Below are 20,484 nucleotides of genomic sequence, written 5' to 3' on the forward strand. Positions count from 1 at the left end.
CTTCTACACTTCATTTTATTACTCTATTATAGAAAACACATGAAATTATACTCTAAGCAGGGACTAACATGTGTACATTTCAGAAGTTTAACATTAATTCTACCTCATGTGTGTTTACTTTTTAAGTCCCCATGTATCCGCGGTGTCTCAATTGCCCTTTCATTTTCTTCATTTGGCATATAGTCCCTTTGTCTCAATTTAAGTGTCTAAGTTTGACTAGACACGGAGTTTAAAAAATAAAGATAGACTTTTAAATCTTGTGGTTCTAAATTAAAAATGTGTATAATATAATAAAATATCCTTTGAATCTTGTGATTGTAAACTTGACATGTATGATATTTGAATTGCCAACTTACTAAATATAAAAAGAGGCGAACATAATCAAAATAAGACAAATCTTTAACAACAATTGAGAAATTAAGAGAGTAAATAAGAGGAAAAGAAACAAAATATGGAGACTCACTAAGGAGAATCGCGGTATCTTTTGCAAAATTTACAAACCATAAAGACAAACTAAAGTGAGTAATCAAATTAATCATGTTGGGCCCCATACATCGCACATGCATAGTTTACTAGGATATTTCTATTTCTATTTCTACTACATAAAAGCGAGAGTTGGGGAGGACGAACACAGTTGTACCAACTTGTACAAATAGTTACACGAAATGTAATTTTGTTGCAGAGTCAATATGAATTGTACAGTGTAATTGGGCCCAGTTAATTAAGGGCCTGTTTTGAAAGTCAACCAGGTAATTGGAATTGGGTGTAATTACACAGTTTGACCTGTTTGTTTGACCAAGTAATTACACAGTTAGATGGAATTGAGTGTAATTGAGAGGGTGTAATTACACTCTTCAATTCTCAAAGGGGGTCTTGAGAATTGAGTGTAATTACACCCTATAATTACAAGGTCACTTTTTAGTTTGTTTATTTAATTTCTTTTTATTTTTAATTAATTTTTTATTTCTATTATTTTAATTTCTTTTGATTTTTAATTTATTTTTTATTTCTATTTTTTTTTACTTTTACTTTTTAATTCTTTTATTTTTTAAAATGTATTTTTTTACATTATTTATTTTTCATTTCCTTTCTTATCATTCCCAACCTTTATTTCTTGTAGTTCTATGTAATTACTCGTATTTTTTTGTTTATTAATTTAGCATAACCGTGTTGTTATTCTAATTTTTGAAACTACACCTCTTAATATTGGAAAGAATGAGTCATTAACAAACTTGACATATATCGAGTGACGTTATTAAAGTAGAATTTCGTTGTGAATGAAGTTATAGACTTATATTTTCTTTAAAATTATTTACTTAAGTTACGTTGGAACTTACTTATGTAATGTTGGAATTTGACACAAGAGTATTATGTTAAACTTTTTCTTTTGGATTTTGAATTTAGGTTATATTTTCAATTTTAAGTTATTTGCTTTCACATGCAGGTTGTTTATTTTTTACTTACATTTGATGAATTTTTTGTGTCAAATATTTGAATAATATTATCACATTATATTTATAAATATTATTTTTTTTGTCAAACATCCAATCGTTTTCACAAAAAAAGTCTTCTTTTAAGTTTTATAATTAATTAAAATTAAATATTATTAATATATCAATTTTTTTTACAATATTAGTTACAAATATATGATTATTAATTAATATATTTTCAAAAAATAATGTATTATTAAATAACTAATTTAATATCATTTATAAAAGCAAATATTTTTTAAATTTTATTTTTAAATTAAACTAACTTTATAATTACATTTATGCAACCAACATCGCGCTTTTAATTACACTATAATTACGTTATGGCAAACAAACAAGTCATTGTAATTACACCAATTCCAATTAACAGGTGGCTTTCCAAAGAGGCCCTAAACATTCATACAAAAATGGGAGCCCAAAGACGGAAGACCCGAGGATCCCTGTGGAGGAAATCCTGAATCTCACTTTAATGAAGCGTTGGAAATTTCGTACAGGAGGAGAATGAGGCACCTAAATGTACATTGCAAATTGAGCTCATCTTCATTTTCTCAAATTTTCACTTAAACTTGTGACACGTCTCTTTTTAATATCAATAAACTAAGATTAATCTCCTGTTAAAACAAGCTCCTAACCGTTTAATTTCTGATACTCTCCTAATTCCTAAACGTACAGTTCTCTCAATCTCGCATCTCTCAGAACTTTTGCAGGCCAAGAAATCTTTTCCCCCAGAAAGAATTTAGCAGCCGACTTTTTATGATATGCTGTTAATTGATTTTATGCCAATGGTAGTATAGCAAAATGTCATGAGGAGGAGTACAAAGCCATGTCCAAATGCACCTTACTAGCTATTGAGGAAGGCACACTTAGTCGCATTTTGGAGTACAACAGTTTTAACTATTGACAAGTTACATGATCACAAATCTCATGGGTGCCCAAGTTATGGCGGGAGGACTGTTTTAACGATTAATGTGACAAATGTTTGACAGGAAACACAGGAATGTGTTCTATGAGTGATTAATGTGACAAATGTTTGACAGGAAACCTGGCCTTAAAAATTTGTGACAAATCTTTCTGCACGTCTCGTCATCCCATCAAACAGAAGACACCGAATGATCGACTTGTGAGACAAAAATAAACCTTACACAATCAGAAGACACCAAAAGATCGACTTGTGAGATAAAAATAAACCTGGCACAATTAGCGTCGTGTTAAGACGCAGAAACAAAGATTCTCGATAGCGAATCATTTGATAGAACGGATTGCATTTCATTTACACCAAAACCCCAACCACAACCCAGAACAAAACGGGTGCAAAACAGTGCACACATTACTGCAAAAACTCAGTAAGATACCAGAGCCTGATGACTCTTATCATATCAGTGACGGATACAACTCCTTCCAGCAAGCCTTGTTCATCCACCACCCAAACACGATGAACGTGGTCCGACACAACTTTCTCCACCACTTCCCCGAGTGACGATTCTGGATGGCAAGTCACTTGTTCCCTCCATGAAGATCTCAGCCCTGTAGATCCATATAATGGTGTCCCCGACAGCATTTTCAAGAAATCAAGAACCTCTAGATTCAGTAGAGGCTGTATTTGCTGTACAGGACATGCTCTCAAGTCCGTAGCCGAAAATGTTCCTACAATCTTCCTCTTCTTACCCTGCAAATATCATGCGAAACTAGACAGTATAAAAAGCATTTTACAATATAAGGCCGTCTAAAAGACTAGCAACATTGAAAATACTCGCTTCAAACTCCATCCTAATCTATCTCTGTCCTAATCCATGTACCGATATTTGACTAAGCACGAAATTCAAGGAAAGCACGAAGTTCAAGGAAAAAGGAAATGACTTCTGAAATTTGTGATCTACGATCAGACTTGGACAGAAGTGAATCCAGAATTTGTTTTTCAAGTTTATAGATACTGAAGATCTTTAGAATTCATTCATACCACAACATCTCACCACAAATATAGAATTTAAGCTAGAGCTACAAGATCCGTCAAACCTATAACTCTCTTGTGTTCGCCCCGGGCCTTAGATATTCGTGTGATTATATATTACTAGAAAATAAAACTTTAAAGCTAATCATTTCTTTTAAATATAAGTAGATAAGCTGACATGCTGAAAATAATTAGAAGTTACATTGGAACCGAGGAAGTAACAACTAACACATGTAATTAACCTACTGTGCTAAACTCACCAATAGTGTATGAATCTTAATAATGTTAGTGTATATAAATTAACTCTCAACGTCTAAGACCAAAAGCTTCAACTTACATTAACAAGCTGAGTATGATCTTCTTCAATGTCATCAGACAACTCCACAATTGGTACTGCATTGAGCGAAGCTGTTCTCATGCATTTGATCACATCGATAGCTTTTGCCTTATTAGTCACCCCAAAAACAGTGTCTGTGATTGCTTGCAATTGTTTGTCTGAGACCTTGTTCGACATTATAGCTTTAAGCTCCTGCTGGTCATTCAAAAACCTTAGCAGATCCATTTGTGTTAGCATTCGATAACACGATGCGGACTCGGTGAGCTCAACACCAGTTATGTTTTCTGATTGTCCATCGACTGGTACCATGGCTCGGTGTATGCCTTTGCTGAAAACTTCCATGCAATCCACAATGCTTCGCATATAAACCAGTAATTAATGGAAGATCCAACAATTACACGATCTAGAAAATAAAAAGAGAGCCTTGGATATCCAAAAAGCATCGAAAATTGCAGCTTAGAATGAACTCAATTTTAGTGATCAACGATATTTTAGTCTTGCTTGCAATCAGCCAAGCCAAACAATGATTATACTAACAAAAACTCTTTATATCCAAATACTACTTCCTCCGTCTTTATGCTGACTGATTTTAATGGGACACAAAATTTAAAAATTAAATCTAGCCTTTTGAAACTTGTGGTCTAAAACAAACTAAATTATGTGGTGGTAAATTATCTCATTAAGATAAAAGAAGACTTCAGTAAAATTGTTGCAGATTATAGGAGTGTCTTTCTTTTTTGGACTACTGACTAAAAACTAAAAGGAATAAAGTGTCACATATATTGAGACACAAAGACACAGAGCGGTAGTTGGCTCTATTTATATTAATAGAGGCAAATACAAAGTTTAATTTATGGATTATGAATTATGAATTATGAATTCTACAATAGGACACCACTTAAGTTCAAAATAAATAATTTATACATAATAGGTGAATTTCTTAACACAAATACCAGATTTAGCCCTAAAGCTACTGAATTTCAGCGAGGTAAGCTGTCGAAGCAGAGCCTTTAATGTACCTTATGCTTTTTATTGTTGGTCTGGACTTCAGTGTGACAATTTAATTACTAACTTATATAGACCAATGTATTTTAAGAGGTATATATAGCAAGTTATGCGGAGTATTATTGACAGCAACTCATCCTAATCTGCTCGTGTAAAATTAATCTGATAGTGTAAAAACATGATGAATTGCCAGTGTATCAAAGTTAAACTCTTGAAAAATAATTACCAACAACGTCCAGTACATACCTAGTGTTAGGACTGAGGGTCCACAAGCTAAGACTCTCAAGACAATGTCCTATAATTGAAGAAACAGGGACCATCATCTTTTTCGCCAAATCATCATCATGAGCACTAACATTTCCAGCAATATGTGCCAAAATATCAAGCATAGTAACCATTCCTATATAATGTTTCCTCACAGCACCAGTCTGTTTATCAGATTCCAAAATCATAGAACCACCAGCTCCAATCCAGTGACCAGGTGGCGCAGCCACAGGAACAGCCACCACCTTGTTAGCCATCAGTGTTTTTATAGTGTCTGTCAGCGTGGCAGTATATGGAACCTCAACAAGCCTTCTTTTGTCAACCATTAAATCCTTCACTTGCTTGTCTTTCAGCATTTGATGTTGCTGAGGTAATTTATTGGGGCTGCCACCTTGTACCATAGTTGCCTGCATATTTTTGTATATATTCTCTGTTTCTGATTTAGTTTTTGGGTTGGAAACAACAGGGAAATAACCGTGTGCGACTGATGAAAGTGTCCTAATATAAGGTTCATCCAGAAGACTCGAATGATGTGGCTTAATACGTGTCAGTATTAGGGAATGGAAGACAGAAGAGTGCCATTTGTTATTTTCTTTGCTACGTGGTGCTTGCGTCTTGAGCAGTACACTGTCTATTAGAGATATTTTGAGCCTTTTTTTAAGAGTGGATAATCTTTGCAGTATTAAAATATTTTAATTTGTTACTGTATTTTATCTATGTGGTTTACATTCATCGAGCAATTGGAGAGCTAACACGACATATATAAGATGAAATAATATTAAAATACTTTCTGCTCCCATAAAAGTTTAATTTTTAAATAGAGAACGGTAAGGAAATGGGTCTATTTATCCACCGAATATATATAATCGTGCCCCGATTATCACTGGGCCGTACTTTCCCTCTCGTTCTTAGCTTTCTCGTAGATTAGGCATCAATTGAAGAGAAAAGGACCAAAATCATCCATAATGTTTGAGTTTGGATCAAAATCATACATATTCTTTCACATGGTGCACTAATAGTCCATTATGTTTGCATAAGTGGTGCACTTTTAGTCACAATCCCAAATAAATTTAACGGAAAAGAACAAAAATGCCCCTGAACTTTTAGAAAAGGTATAAAAATACCCTTTATTCATCTATTTTGCTAAAACTACCCCTCAATTCAACTTTTTGAGAATTTATTCCCCTTGACTAACGGACAACACTAATTTTTTTTAAAAAAAAAAAAAAATTGCACATGACATTTTATTACTGAAAAATTGATTTATTCTTTTAAAAAGAAATCTGAAACCTTGGAATTTTTTTAAATTTGAAAAACTTTTTTTTAACGAGTAAAACCTTGACTAACGGACAACACTAATTTTTTTCTTTTCAAAATGTGAAAAATTGGATTTTTATAAAAATCTGAAAAAATTATTTTTTTTATGGAAAAACTGTGTTTAAAAAAAAACCAGAAAACTATCTTTTTTTAAATCTAGAAGAAAATTATGGAGTATTAGTTTTGCACATTTTACTTAAAAAAACAATCAGTTTTTCAGATTTAAAAATTGAATTTTCTAAAAAAAAAATGGGGTTTCCACCCGTTAAATTTTTTTTTCCAAACTTAAAAAAATTCCATATGTTTTAATGAAAATCCAATTCTGTTTTTATATATATATGGTCACTACCCAGTGTAATCCCACAATAGTGGGGTCTGGGGAGGGTAAGATGTACACAGCCTTACCCCTACCTGGGTAGGGAGGCTGTTTCCGATTGACCCTCGGCAACCCTCCTCCTTTATCCGGGCTTGGGACCGGCAATGTGAGCGAGCTCACACAGGCGGAGTTTGTTTATATATATATATATATATATATATATATAAAAGGCTTACTACATTTGTTTTTTTAAAGAAATGGATGTTGAAAAATTATTTTTCCTTATTCTACAAATAACGATTTTTCAGATTTCTTTTTAAAAGAATAAATCAATTTTTCAGTAATAAAATGTCATGTGCAATTTATTTTTATTTTTTTAAAAAAAAATTAGTGTTGTCCGTTAGTCAAGGGGAATAAATTCTCAAAAAGTTGAATTGAGGGGTAGTTTTAGCAAAATAGATGAATAAAGGGTATTTTTATACCTTTTCTAAAAGTTCAGGGGCATTTTTGTTCTTTTCCGTTAAATTTATTTGGGATTGTGACTAAAAGTGCACCACTTATGCAAACATAATGTACTATTAGTGCACCATGTGAAAGAATATGTATGATTTTGATCCAAACCCAAACATTATGGATGATTTTGGTCCTTTTCTCATCAATTGAATGTTTAATCTATTTAGTAGTTCGTACGCGTGTCGACATGAATTGATTAATATTTTTAAGAAAGTTGCATTTGAAGTTAAGTGGAAAAAGATATTCATAGGTGAAGTCGTGTTTAGATATGAACATACAAAAAGCTTAATTGCAATTTCATATTTTTAGCTTGAAGTTGAAATAATGTGTCAATTTGATAAATAAATAGTTATTTGAAATAATTTTCAAATATTGATTTCAAATAAAATCTAAGGACAATCAGTCCTTAGAATTGCAGCACTGTGTCCCCTCTTAATAAGAATCCGCGACTTAAGTAGCACAAAAAATAAAAAGTTGAACCAAATTAGTATTAAAAAAAAAAAAAAAACATAAGTAGTATTCACGCACGAAATTCGTGCGTGAAAGGACCAAACTGCAAAAATGCAGCTTGACCCTTTCACGCACGAAATTCATGCGTTAAAGGACCAACTTGCAATAATACCATATACTCCTTTCACGCATGAAATGTAATAGGATATACTCCTTTCACGCACTAATTTCATGCGTGAAAGAGCAAATTCCCATTTTGCCTTTCACGCATGAATTTAGTCCGTGAATGGAGCATTATTTGACCGTTTTAAAGGATCAACTTGCAATAATACCATATACTCCTTTCACGCACTAATTTCATGCGTGAAGCAGCACAATTTTTTTTTTTTTTTTTTTGTCTTACCTTTCAAATCACATTTTTTTCCATACTTTGGGCAAAGTTTAGTCATGTTTCAAAATCCCAAAATATCAATATTTTATATAAAACTTAATATCTTTTTTTGCGTACAATAATGTCGGCTCATTACATCAAGTCCACCTAAACGTTTGGATAACCGTTTTAGGGGTTCTAAGGTGCCCCGAAGTAAGTTTTGAAACTTGTCTATTTATAGGGTTTTGATTTAAGTGTTTTATTATATTTGAATGTTCAAATATAAATATTTGATTTAATAATAATTCATCCAATACGAGAGGTTTATACTAATTTAAAAATAATTCATTCCATCTAATTACAATACTAATTCAAAGTAATACAATTTTCAAGTTCTAGAGACTCTATTACTTCGAGAGGTGCTTGTACTACCACGGCCTTGTTGCCCACAGGAACGCTTGTCATGGCCATATTGCTTACAGGTAGAGCACTTGCAAGAATAAGTTCTTTCACTAACATCCATTTGATTGGGTCTACGACTTCGTGAGTTAATGCCCAATTTCCTGATGTAATCCTTGTTAGCAACCATCGAAAACGGCTCGTTTGGCCAATAAGCTTCATTACCAAGTGGGTGGAATTGACCGGAATATGCTCTAAGGTAACTGTGGACCTTGTATTCCCCCGCCACATAACTTGTTACCGTTTTTCTCATTCTCTCGAAGCACTTGACAGCATGAGAACACGGCATGTGATACGTTTGCCACTTACCACAAGTGCACGTTCTTGTTGCCTCATAAACGTTATGCACGTTGTCATACCCGTCCTAAACTAACGGTTTTCATTCCTAAAATATAAAGATAAGTCAAATAATTAACAATTAGTTAGCATACAATTAGTATATATTAATAAATAAACAAATAACTAACTAATCAAATAATTAACAAGTTATTATCACATATTTAATAAATAAACAATTAAGTAACTAATCAAAAAATTAATAAATTATTATCGTATATTTAACAAATAAACAATTAATTAACTAATGAAACAATTAAGAAATTATTAACAAATAAACAATTGGCTTAACAAAAACAAAATAAATAATTAGCCAGTCTAACAATTAATAAATACTTAAGTCGCTAATCCAACAATTAACAAATACTTAAGTCGCTAATCCAAAAATTAACAAATACTAAATAAACAAGCAATAAATAATTAACTAATTAACAATAGATAAACAAATAAAAAAAATGAAAAAATGGGCAGTCCCAACAGTGCACGGACTGCCCAAAAACGAAAAAAAAAAAAAGAAAAAAAAAGGGTAATGCACCACAGTTATACAATGATCATGCTTAGGATAATAATATATTTAACAATGTAATAGAAAATTCATAGTGAAATACCTAGATTGAAGCTTTTTTTGAGTTTTTGAAATATGTTATACGCCGCTCTATTCCGAAATCCAACCTTAGAAACTTGTTCCTACACTTCAATATACCAAGAATATTGAGTTTTGGATTGAAAAATAACACGAAATTATCATTTTAAGGGGGGTGGGACCACTGGAACGGGGTTTAATGGGGGTGGGGAAGGGAGCAGTCGCTGGTGGGGAAGATGGGGTCAATATATGTTGACCCATTCACGCACGAATTTCGTGCGTGAATACTACTTATGTTTTTTTTTTTTTTTTTTATACTAGTTTGGTTCAACTTTTTATTTTTTGTGCTACTTAAGTCGCGGATTCTCTTAATAACTTAGCCTATCCCCCTTGCAGGCGCTGCTGTGAGTCGTTAGAGAAGTTGCATGGCCATGTCATCGGATATCGACTGACGAAGAGTTATGCATGCTCATGTATTATACCCAAATTAGAGCTCTTTTTCTGTTTGCCAGAAATATGCTGTAACTGATGCAGCCATTGAGCATCTGAATGTCCGAGAAATTGTACTGAAACTTCCATTCTGAATGTCAGTTATCAAATCCCTATCCAGCGTTTGCTGATTCTGCCGTTACAAACCATACCATTTAGTTCCAGGCCATATATAGTACTCCATCACTTTGCCTGGAAAGCAAGAAACAAAGGCTGGAACTACGATCTATAACATATGACAGAGATATGCAAGCGGATCACATTAACTGAACAGTATTAATCCTCCTATTATAACACTATATTTCTATGAACAGGCTAGCTACTATCTTCTGCAGTGAAGAGACCACGAGTAACTTGGATATTAATAATTGAATTAGCAGTAACAACTTCAGATTGACAACCTAGTCAATAAACAAATAAGAAGATAACTAAAGATCCTCATATTCGACAACATATACAGCAGTACAAGCAGGTTGGCACCATTTAGTGATTCAAAGTTCCACAGACGCACCGTTAGCACATTAAAGGGAAAATCTGGATAAGGTTAAAGCTTTCTTGTCGACATCGAAGATTTTGATTGAGAAAACCATCCTCTTAAAAGATGGGACAGCTTGAATTTTGGTTTAGGAATTGCATCCTCGTCTTGAAAATCACCAATCTTTTTGCTTTTCTCTTGGTGGTCAATGGTGGCATTATCTTCAACGTTCAGTTTGAATTTTGGTTTTGGAATTGCATCCTCGTCTTGAAAATCACTAATCTTTTTGCTCTTCTCTTGGTGGTCAATGGTGACATTATCTTCAACGTTCAGTTTGAATTTTGGTTTAGGAATTGCATCCTCGTCTTGAAAATCACTAATCTTTTTGCTCTTCTCTTGGTGGTCAATGGTGGCATTATCTTCAACGTTCAGTTTGAATTTTGGTTTAGGAATTGCATCCTCGTCTTGAAAATCACTAATCTTTTTGCTCTTCTCTTGGTGGTCAATGGTGGCATTATCTTCAACGTTCACTCCATGAGCATTTGAACTGGCAGAAAAACGGTTAGAGTGCCACTTAAATTCTGTTCAGTGACAGATCACAATTGTATACATACTAAAATTCTGTTATGTAACAGACAAGCAAGCGTAAACATACAGATATGCAAGGATACATGTATTAGCCCAACACATGTACTCTCAGCGACTGAGAGAGCTATTTGCTGCTTACCAGGTCACAACTTGGCTCTTTAACTGTTGACATATCTCTCTGTTTAGTTTTGCAGTGAGGAGAAAATATCAATTATCAGCCACTTTTGCATGGTGACTGCCAAAAGTTCTGGGATTGTCTCCCAGTGATTCTCATGTTACCCATTTTGAGGATTGGATTTTGGGACACAAGTAGAAGAAGATGGTCCACAAGCATAATACTTTCCAGTTATGAGGTCCCAATATTATATAAGGGAAGAAGTATTGATGGCACTTGTGAATTAAGTATGAAATAAGGTAGAGGATCACAATTCATGGTCACATAATCCTAAATTTAAGAATGGTGAGTGAACCTAAATATTCATCCCCATGCAACAATGAATTTACAGGGGGATTTAGGCCTAGATTTCAGCAAATTGGGTCTTGTGAAAATAACCACACGCAGGCAAAAGCGAGCATCTAGACAAAAGAAAAAGGGAAAGCAACCAGGTTTGCTGTCTTAACTAGTATTTAACTTTTATCGTAAGATATCTAATGCGGGAAATATTGGAGCATCAAAATGACATACATATGAAGTGGTATCAACTATTTATTCAAGCCAGTCAGATTTGCCATCTACAGAAAAGAAAGGTCTTAAATCTTAGGAATACCCTTACATAGAGCATTGTTTGGACTCGTTACATTGGCTATCCAGTCTTTGTTTAGCCGGCCTGTATTCCAATGTGACATGCTGTGCAAATTGAAGCTGCAGACTCCAAGCAAAAAAAGATAAGGTAAGAAGCATGAAATGTAGGTTTATTGGGAGATCATTCTTGAAGTTCATAAGAGCATTTTATTAACGATAGCTTGATTTTGAAGCATTCAAATAACATGTGTGTATTTGATTGTTAGTACACATGACTACATGTCTGTGTAGAACACAGAGGCAGATGCTGGGTACAGAATGTTCATTGCTTGTTCTTGTAAATCGCATATGTTTCTCATAACTAGCTACATTTATCAATTCAGTGCACATCCAAAGCAGATTTATATTATTGAATAAGTAGTGGTGAGATTCCAATGTCTCAAATCCACATATGATCTCACTAGAAAGATTAGCCACCAATTGCTCCCAATACTAGATGTTAGTACCTTATCTGAGATTCCGCTCGTATCCGTTAAATCATCATCTCTCATCAATTATACTTGAGAATATTTAACTTTCTACCCAAACTCAACTTCATATGGGATGACACACAGCCAATCTTAGTTAGGTTACGTGTACTAGCTTAGCTTTGTCATATGAACCAGCTAGAGATAGGCACAGGATTTTCATGGCAGATATGTTGGTTTCTCAAATTGATTCTAGTTCGATGATCCAAAAGTATCATGGGGCTGAAAACAAGAACTATTGTATACTAAGACACTAATATATGGTCTTGTTACTCATCACATAGCGTAGTTCCTTTTCCTTCCTTTTCCTCATGTCACTAGATTCAAATAGCAAAAACAAGTTGTTAGTCTACTAAGCCCTTTATACATTATACATGGATATGTTACTTCATGAATTCCCATAATGGGAAAAAGATGTATTCTGAAGTTAGAAACGAGCTCTTTTTAGATTCACAATCAGTAACAATACGATAAGCTACTGACCTGATCACCATCTTTGATACCAAAACAGTAAATAGAAGCTTTGTCATTAACAAGTTTTTGACTTCCATAGCACAAACAGAAGTGACTCCATACTAGTGACCTGCATAAATAAGCAAAAATAGGCAATACAATTTTAAAACCTACCATATTCACATCAAAACAGAAGATCAAAATTTCCCCAAATTTCAACTTATTCCATTATTTTCTCTCACAATCTAGTCAACATGATTGCAGTCAAAGACATTGACACGGAAAATTTCAAATACCAATTATAAGCATGCAGCTGAAATGATGAGAAATTCTTTTAAAATAACCCTTATAGTCTTTAACTATTGCAGAGACAAACTGTAAAATTTAAATCCATTTCCATAATCATATTAATGCCTTCACGTCAAAGGCGAATCCCTCTGTCCCAATTTATGTGGCACAGTTGGAATTTCGAGATACAAACTTCTAAACTTTGACCGTGAATTCGGACATAGAAGCTTCAAGTCTTTTGACATAGAATTTATATAACTATAAACTACGTAAAAAGTACTATAAATCATAATAATTGACAACTTAAACTATTTAAAAGGTATATAAAGAAATTCCAGTAAAAAAAAAAAAAAAACTTGGTTGACTCTCGAAATTCCAGCTGCGCCCATAAATTGGGACAGAGGGAGTAATATCTAAAATCAATGGATTCAGAATTATATAAGCATCTCTTTTCCCCCTTTTTTATGCATATTTAACAGAATCAAAAGCGACAAGCTCGCGAAGGCTAGATACGCTCACGTGGTGTCAACCATTAGAAATAATTAGCTTGCGTTCATACCACAAAATCTTGCCTTCATCTTCCCGCGAGAAATTGAAAGCTTCCTCAACTGCTTGTTTAACGTCTGCTACTGTAGCATTCCTCGCTACATGTATTACTATTAAAAAATTCCAGTCAAACAACCAGCATCAGCCATAATACCACGACAAAATTCAACAAAAACTAAACTAACTTTACCGAATGAAGAGCCATCCAATTTGAGGACAGAGAGATTGAGTAGCTGTTCAGGAAGTTTGCGGTAACCAAAACTCCGAACAAGTCCATTGTTTAGCTGAAATGGAGATCTAACCCTAGAACTCCGATTTTGAACCTGAAAACACGATATGATCTTCACCATTATAAGCTTGTTTTCGAAAATCTCTAGTTTTTGAGTGCTTAAATAAGGGAAACCAGCGAGTTGAGTGGCATTGTAAACAGAAACTCAGAGGCGTTCGGTTTTTTAAGAAGTGACCGTTAGGGGGATCACGTTTTTTAAGTAGGACAAACGAATTTACTTCACACGCGCTGTCACTTAATTCACTAACCTGTTGAAGGAGAAAGAACATTAATTATTCATCAATCACCAGTAATGTCTATATCAAATTAATTAATGTTACCTTTATTACTAATTATGATTAATTAATAGTGATTTGATGCAACACTGACAGTTGAAGCCTTGAAGGTGACAAAAAGAAAAGGTGGATCCATGTTTACTGAAAAAGTTTAGTAGAACGGGCATTTGGCAGTTTATGAAGTGTTTCGATGGGACTTGTGAGAACATTTTGAGAAAATTTAAAGCAAACGTTTTTGAACATTTTGTTTTGCAACATTACAAAAGAAAACAAAAAGAAGAAACTGCACCTCCTAAAAAATTTCTACAAAAGCAAGTATTCTTTTGGTAAAGTCCTTAAAAAAATCCTCTATGAACTTTATTCTACTAAAAAAACACTTGTAACTAAACAAGCCATTAGGTTAAAGGGACTAGAAGTGGTGCTGAGCCAAACTGATTTACCACAATTTAAAACCCGGTGTGTTTGAAATATTATTGCACCACTATTTCTAACTAGGAATTGTTGTTGTGTATGATAGTTACCACGTCATAGCTGGTTCATTTTGGCAATATCATGTCTTCTATAGTACTAATTTAATCCCCTTTCATGAAAAACGAGACAATTAGAAGGAAAACTATTCATAATTCACAAATACCTGGCCTTTAATGATACAAACTTCCCGCTACGCCAGAGATGGAGAGAAGTAAACATTGCATATTTCACCCACAAAAGTTGCAGTGGAATAGTTAATACTTTTGTTAATTTGGTACGTGGAATAAGGATAATAATTTTGGAATAAGATTTTGAGAATTGGGATTAATCTTATCCCATATTTGATTTGTACAGAAATGGTGGGACTAGAATTTCATCTAGAAGTTGAGATAAAATAATCCCATGGAATATCACAACCCGCATACCAAACAACCCCATTAATCATCTATAATTAAAAATTTGGGTTTAAGTTTTGGTATTTATTAGAAAGTTTTTACCTCTAATGTCAATTATTTATGGCATAAAATTAGATTTAATTGGACCCAAAATAAACACAGAATACCCAAAATGAAAACCAAAATGTAACACATTACAGTACATATCATCCAATGGGAAAAGTATAAATAAAACAGATCCCTGAAATGTCATCGTAACCATCGACCATGAATACATTCGAAGATGTCCAAAAGGCGCGTGTTGCTATCCTCTTCCCCGCCTTCCATCCCTATCAACAAAACACCAAAGTTTATACTAGTACTAGTATAAAGAAAGGGACCAAAAAGGAAGGGATAGGATATACAAAGCAAAGTAGCCAACAAGAAAAACTTGGAATCTCAATAACCTCTCCCCTTGTCTCTTCACATATATAGTTTCTAACGCAAATTCACATAGCATGCAACTTCAAAACCCTAAATCCTAATTCCCAAACCACAGAATCAGCTGAACTATTTGATTGAAAGTTTATTTAGATTTGATAATAATATTATGTCTGCAATTGTTTATGGCAAGAGATCATTCTACGAAGATATACAATCGGCGCCTGTTTCAAAGAAGCTCCGGTGTTCCTCTACCTCTCCGACTCGATTCTCGCCCCCGCCAGCTGTCATCGATCAGCTTAGAGCTTTGTTTCCTGATATAGACACTCAGGTATCATCCTTCTTCCTTTATGTAGAGCTCTAGTATTTTGTAATTGTTAGTTAATTGGAGAAACTATGTACAGTGTGTTAAATCTCTTTTTGTTTTTAAGTAAAATTACTATCTGGTATCGGAATGAAATGCACCGAATAATGTAGATGACTTTGTAACTATTTCTCTGCAATAGTTACCTTTTGCACCGGCTGGAGTGGTGGGGGGTTGATTTGCAGCTCTTTTAAGGCCTGTCAAATGTATTGAACTTTTCAATTTTGAAACTAACTTTTCAACCCCTTAAGTTAATTTGTTTCCTAACTAATACAACAACAACATACCCAGTGTAATCCCATAAGTGGGGTCTGAGAAGGTTAGAGTGTACGCAGATCTTACCGCTACCTCATGGACGCAGAGAGGTTGTTTCCGAAAGACCCTCGGCTCTTTCCTAGCTAATACAATATTTAAATTAAGTAGCATCTTAAACATTGTGTCATTGTGGTATAACTTCAATTATATTTCTTGGTGGTCTTTTCTACAATAAGAATATCAAGAGATGCAATCTATGATTACTTACAAGGTGCAAAGATTCAATGGCTTATGTATGCTGTGTTTCTGTTAAAAACTCTGTTGTTGCTTTTATTTAATGAGTTTCTGGGTACTAAGTGTTTTATCATATACTATTCAGCTTCTTGAGAAAGCCTTGAAGGAATGTGGCAATGATTTGGATGCTGCTATTAGGAGACTGCGTGAACCTCATCTTAGTCATGCAGAGGGGAAGGCAGTTACTGCCTCAGAAGCTGATGGAGAGATGGATGGTGGTATGTATAAATGTTAGTTTCAATGTTTTGAGTTTGTTGATTAAGGTGACGTTAGTTTTTCTCATGTTTATTACTCCGTACATGTCAAAATGATCCCTAATCTTGTGAAGTTGGAGTGGATACATATCTACACAGATGTATTGACTATCTCACTAATTGCATAGTGTTGCAAAATTGCTATAGGAAAAGGTCAACTACATCCCTTCCATCAGAACAAGGGAGATTGTTTGATCAACCTAAGTACTCCTAAATAGGGTTTAGTTCTCAGTTACATGACAGTAACCTATGGTGTTTACGGGTCATTGACATGGACACTTTTTCGGGAAATTTCTGGTCCTTTCTGTTCCCCATAATTGCCACTCATTTTAGGTAACTGCTAATTCTCCAACGTGCTTTTTTAGGGTATAGGACCCTGCTGATATAAAAAGAGTTGTCAATAGATTAACTAAAAACACAAGTTGGAGTTATATTTAGGATTCGAATTAGAATGTTATTTATTGCTTATCATGGATTAAAAAAAAAAATATATTGTATTGGCTTGTGCCTGAACACTATCATATTCTTTGATATATGTAAACATAGGAAAAAAGAGTTTTACACTTCTCGTATATACAATTATGCAAATGTGTAACTGATATCATTAGAGATGCACTGGCTTCTTTTTTTTTTTTTTTGGGGGGGGGGGGGGGGGGGGGGGGGCTCCTTTTCTTACCTTAAAATTATGAAGAAGGAAAAGCTTAGTAAGTAACTATATGTATTGTTGATATATCGCAGTTAGAGGAACATGTATGTGATATATGATAATGTCTAATGTTATAAGATAAGCATCCCATGGTGCAAAGAAGTTTCAAAATATGTTTGTGTGACAAGTTCTTTCGGAGGAACTCATAGATGTGTCCATTTAACAGCTCATTCGCATCTTGTGACTGCGTATGCTTATCTGAATCTGTAGGAATTAGTGTAGAATGGTATGAGACTATTTAGTATTCAGGTGCACATAACTCAGGTGCATTCCTTTTAATTTAAAATTTTTAGTCTTCTCTCTGATAATTATAGGTTCTTGTTGATATACAGATACCATGCCATTTCTCTTATTTATAGTGGATCTTCATTAGACTAACTGAATGGTTGTTACATTTAGAACTTCATTAACCAAAAACCTCACTAACCAAGTCTAGATTTTCAACAATTTGGGAGGGAAGAAATCTAATTTGCATGCAAAATTTGCAGGTATAGAGAACACTGCTTCTGTCCCAAATAATCTTCCGGCTGATGGCGCAGACTGGGTGGAGTTGTTTGTGAGGGAAATGATGAGTGCTACAAGCACAGATGATGCTAGGGCTCGTGCGACAAGAGTGTTGGAGAGCTTAGAGAAATCCATTAGTGCTGGTGCAAGTGCAGAAGCAGCTCAAAATATTCAGAAGGTTGGTATCGTATATTTATGTATATTATAGTCCATGGATTTTACCAGACAACAAATTCCATGCTAAGGAATTGTGGGATGATAGAAAACTATTTTGAGCATGCCTAGATTGTTGGCTCTTCAATGCATTCTAAGATATTTTTTCTTTGTTTCATGAGCAAACTTTGGGCTACAGTAGTGCTTCACTAGTAAGAGAACAGCAATTTTACTCATGTTTGCAAATTTACCTTTCGACATTCTAGTTTATTGGCCTTTGCCTATCATTTTCCGATGTTCACCGTGCCTGATTTTTCCCAGGAAAATATGATGCTGACGGAGCAAATAGAAATGATTCTGCGAGACAATGCCATTCTGAAACGTGCAGTGTCCATCCAACATGAACGTCAGAAGGAGTACAATGATAGGAACCAGGAAGTGCAGCAGCTGAAGCAGTTGGTTGTTCAATATCAAGAGCAATTGAGAACTCTAGAGGTAAAAGCTGCAGCTTCACATATTATTTTCTTGCTTCCACGCACCTATAAATGGAGATGTGTTCTGTTTACAACAATAACGGGGCATTAGAATATATTTTTTTGCTTACTGATGCATTTGTACCATTAATGCAAGTCTTATTCAGATATCTTGCATCTGAGGACAAGCTTTTAAGGATACCATGGTAATATTAACGATTTGGAAAGATAAGAAATATTTTGAAATGTCTGTGTCGCTTGCGTTATTTCATTTCCGAGGGTCTTTCAGAAACAGCCGTCCTACCTTGGTAGGAGTAAGGTCTGCGTACACTCTACCCTCCCCAGACCCCACGTTGTGGGATTTCACTGGGTTGTTGTTGTTGTTGTTGTTGTTGTTGTTGGAGAGATGTAATTATTGAAAGGTAAAGACTCCTACAGAAGTGTGTAGCACCTCAAGAAACACTAGCGTACATTTCACATGGGCTAAAAAGAAAGATGGAAGCTAACCGCGTTGCTCTTTACAGAAAATCTATTAGCACTATGAAACAATCATAGAACAGAGAGATCAACTTTCTTGCAACTAATGGTTAAATGCTAAACTCTCAACTGAATGCCGTCTGATCCTGTCTGAGGGCACTTCAACATTTGCAAAATCGAATTTCGAAAAAATGCTAAACTTTTGAACTACTGAATTTGAGTGATTTTTAGAATGTACTTTATTGATTCAATGAAAATAAATAGAACAATTTTTTGCATACTTGCGTGATTATTGATTTTATTTCTGAGGAGTTTCTATAGTTGACTTTTCTTCTTTTCTTTCTCTTTACCGAGTTTTTTTTTTTGGTTGAAAATTACTACCTTACCATTTGAGATTCTTTTTAGTTATTATAGTTATTGCTCGTTACTCATCTGCTTAAGGACAATGGACAAAAGGTATAGAGATAAATTTCGGGTAATGCACTTTAGTATTGCTTGGTGAAACATGTTAACATCAATTCAAACTAGTAGCCATATAGTTTGCAATAAAAGATCTGTGAGTACACAACAAACTTAACTATTTACATTGGCATTATTGCTTCTCGCAATGCATGCATATATACATAGCAACTATCGTCCCACGTCATAAGTAGACTTCTTCAGGTTCTAAGTGAGCGAGATTCAAGTTTCTCCAGTCTTAACTTACTGATTTGCATGGTCATCTTTGCAGGTCAACAATTATTCTTTGAAAATGTATTTGCAGCAGTCTCAGCAATGCAACTCTATCCCTGGACACTTCCATCCAGACATCTTCTAATATTGAAACGTTTTCAAATTAGGAGATGGAACCTAGAAAGAGATCAAGTCTGTTGGCATCTTAGCTGTGATATAGGATGTCCAACTAAATTTGTATTATATCTGTTAGTAGTCTCTGAGTTACAAGGTTATGTTGAGTTGAGCTCACTGGTGATAATGATCTGACACAGTAGCATAGGGCATCATCCGGATAGTATGGCCTGAAGAGGAGTTGTTGAGTGATGTAACAAAGCTGATTTAATTTCCTGTGCAAAATCAATCAGTTCATAGCCTCTTCCTTTATTAATAGCCTCAGTCCTTTCTGTATGATTTTGCACGACATTATAAGTTAGGTTACTAACTTACTATGTCTATTTGTTGGGGACCAAAATTTGGAGAGACTACTTCCTTGGTGACACGGGCGTGCAAAGGAGTCGTGCCATTAGCCTCTTACACCTGCCGAGAGAGATGGTGCCTCAGATGACGGGAAGCGGTATCGAACAAGAAGAGCTCCGCACTCTGGCGCTCCACTGAACAACAGTTCTCCGCCTTACTATATTTAGCCTAGTTGCGAGTGAGGCTGTTCCAAGTGTGTAGGGCCCACATGTTGCTCATCTCCCCCTGTTGGTGGTCTTACAGTAGTAATAGACGTAGAAGGAATTCTTTTCATGACTTTTAACGTTTGGGTTCAATAACATTCACCTTAGTGGGACCCCCAACACCATCGTTGACTTTATGAGGTCTAACCTTCGCCACGACATTAGTGGCTTAGCTCTTCGCGCTTCCTGCAGGCTTTTTTATAGAGAGAGTGTGTGTGTGTGTGTGGGGGGGGGGGGGGGGGGCGCTTTTCCTTCCGCACCTTT

The 20,484-nt window shown here is 34.7% G+C and overlaps 3 protein-coding genes across 4 annotated transcripts; 1 reads left to right on the top strand and 2 right to left on the bottom strand.

Annotated features, from left to right (window-relative positions):
* Positions 1 to 2,641: 2,641 nt before the first annotated feature.
* Positions 2,642 to 5,521, bottom strand: LOC132598778 (SNF1-related protein kinase regulatory subunit gamma-like PV42a). The gene is made up of 3 exons (XM_060311857.1): positions 5,027 to 5,521; positions 3,776 to 4,130; positions 2,642 to 3,156 (listed from the first exon to the last, which is right to left on the bottom strand). The coding sequence occupies exons 1-3, from the start codon at positions 5,455 to 5,457 to the stop codon at positions 2,818 to 2,820; spliced, it is 1,125 nt and encodes a 374-aa protein (XP_060167840.1). The 5' UTR covers positions 5,458 to 5,521; the 3' UTR covers positions 2,642 to 2,817.
* Positions 5,522 to 10,078: 4,557 nt separating this feature from the next.
* LOC132621244 (uncharacterized) lies at positions 10,079 to 13,997 on the bottom strand. Its single transcript, XM_060335470.1, has 5 exons — positions 13,687 to 13,997; positions 13,510 to 13,606; positions 12,693 to 12,792; positions 11,714 to 11,802; positions 10,079 to 10,899 (listed from the first exon to the last, which is right to left on the bottom strand). The coding sequence occupies exons 1-5, from the start codon at positions 13,844 to 13,846 to the stop codon at positions 10,422 to 10,424; spliced, it is 924 nt and encodes a 307-aa protein (XP_060191453.1). The 5' UTR covers positions 13,847 to 13,997; the 3' UTR covers positions 10,079 to 10,421.
* Positions 13,998 to 15,197: 1,200 nt separating this feature from the next.
* On the top strand, positions 15,198 to 19,924 carry LOC132598783 (uncharacterized). 2 transcript variants are annotated; one of them, XM_060311870.1, is made up of 5 exons: positions 15,198 to 15,677; positions 16,345 to 16,489; positions 17,708 to 17,901; positions 18,198 to 18,371; positions 19,557 to 19,924. In XM_060311870.1, exons 1-5 carry the CDS (start codon positions 15,516 to 15,518, stop codon positions 19,641 to 19,643), a joined length of 762 nt encoding a protein of 253 aa, XP_060167853.1. In that variant the 5' UTR covers positions 15,198 to 15,515; the 3' UTR covers positions 19,644 to 19,924. The 2 variants fall into 2 exon arrangements, with proteins under 2 accessions (XP_060167853.1, XP_060167862.1); XM_060311879.1 differs by having other exon boundaries at positions 15,202 to 15,677; positions 16,345 to 16,477.
* The last annotated feature ends 560 nt before the right edge of the window (positions 19,925 to 20,484 follow it).

This window comes from Lycium barbarum, chromosome 1, assembly GCF_019175385.1.
Source record: "Lycium barbarum isolate Lr01 chromosome 1, ASM1917538v2, whole genome shotgun sequence".
NCBI lineage: Eukaryota > Viridiplantae > Streptophyta > Magnoliopsida > Solanales > Solanaceae > Lycium > Lycium barbarum.

Coding starts and splice junctions, on each gene's coding strand:
- LOC132598778 (XM_060311857.1), bottom strand. CDS start 5,457: ATGCAGGCAACTATGGTACAAGGTGGCAGCCCCAATAAATTACCTCAG. Junction 4,131..5,026: donor ACCCTCAGTCCTAACACTAG/GTATGTACTGGA, acceptor TTATATGCGAAG/CATTGTGGATTGCATGGAAG. Junction 3,157..3,775: donor ATCATACTCAGCTTGTTAAT/GTAAGTTGAAGC, acceptor TGATATTTGCAG/GGTAAGAAGAGGAAGATTGT.
- LOC132621244 (XM_060335470.1), bottom strand. CDS start 13,846: ATGGTGAAGATCATATCGTGTTTTCAGGTTCAAAATCGGAGTTCTAGG. Junction 12,793..13,509: donor GATGAAGGCAAGATTTTGTG/GTATGAACGCAA, acceptor TTATTTATGCAG/GTCACTAGTATGGAGTCACT. Junction 11,803..12,692: donor GTATCAAAGATGGTGATCAG/GTCAGTAGCTTA, acceptor TGGAGTCTGCAG/CTTCAATTTGCACAGCATGT.
- LOC132598783 (XM_060311870.1), top strand. CDS start 15,516: ATGTCTGCAATTGTTTATGGCAAGAGATCATTCTACGAAGATATACAA. Junction 16,490..17,707: donor GGATGGTGGTATGTATAAAT/GTTAGTTTCAAT, acceptor CAAAATTTGCAG/GTATAGAGAACACTGCTTCT. Junction 18,372..19,556: donor AGCAATTGAGAACTCTAGAG/GTAAAAGCTGCA, acceptor TCATCTTTGCAG/GTCAACAATTATTCTTTGAA.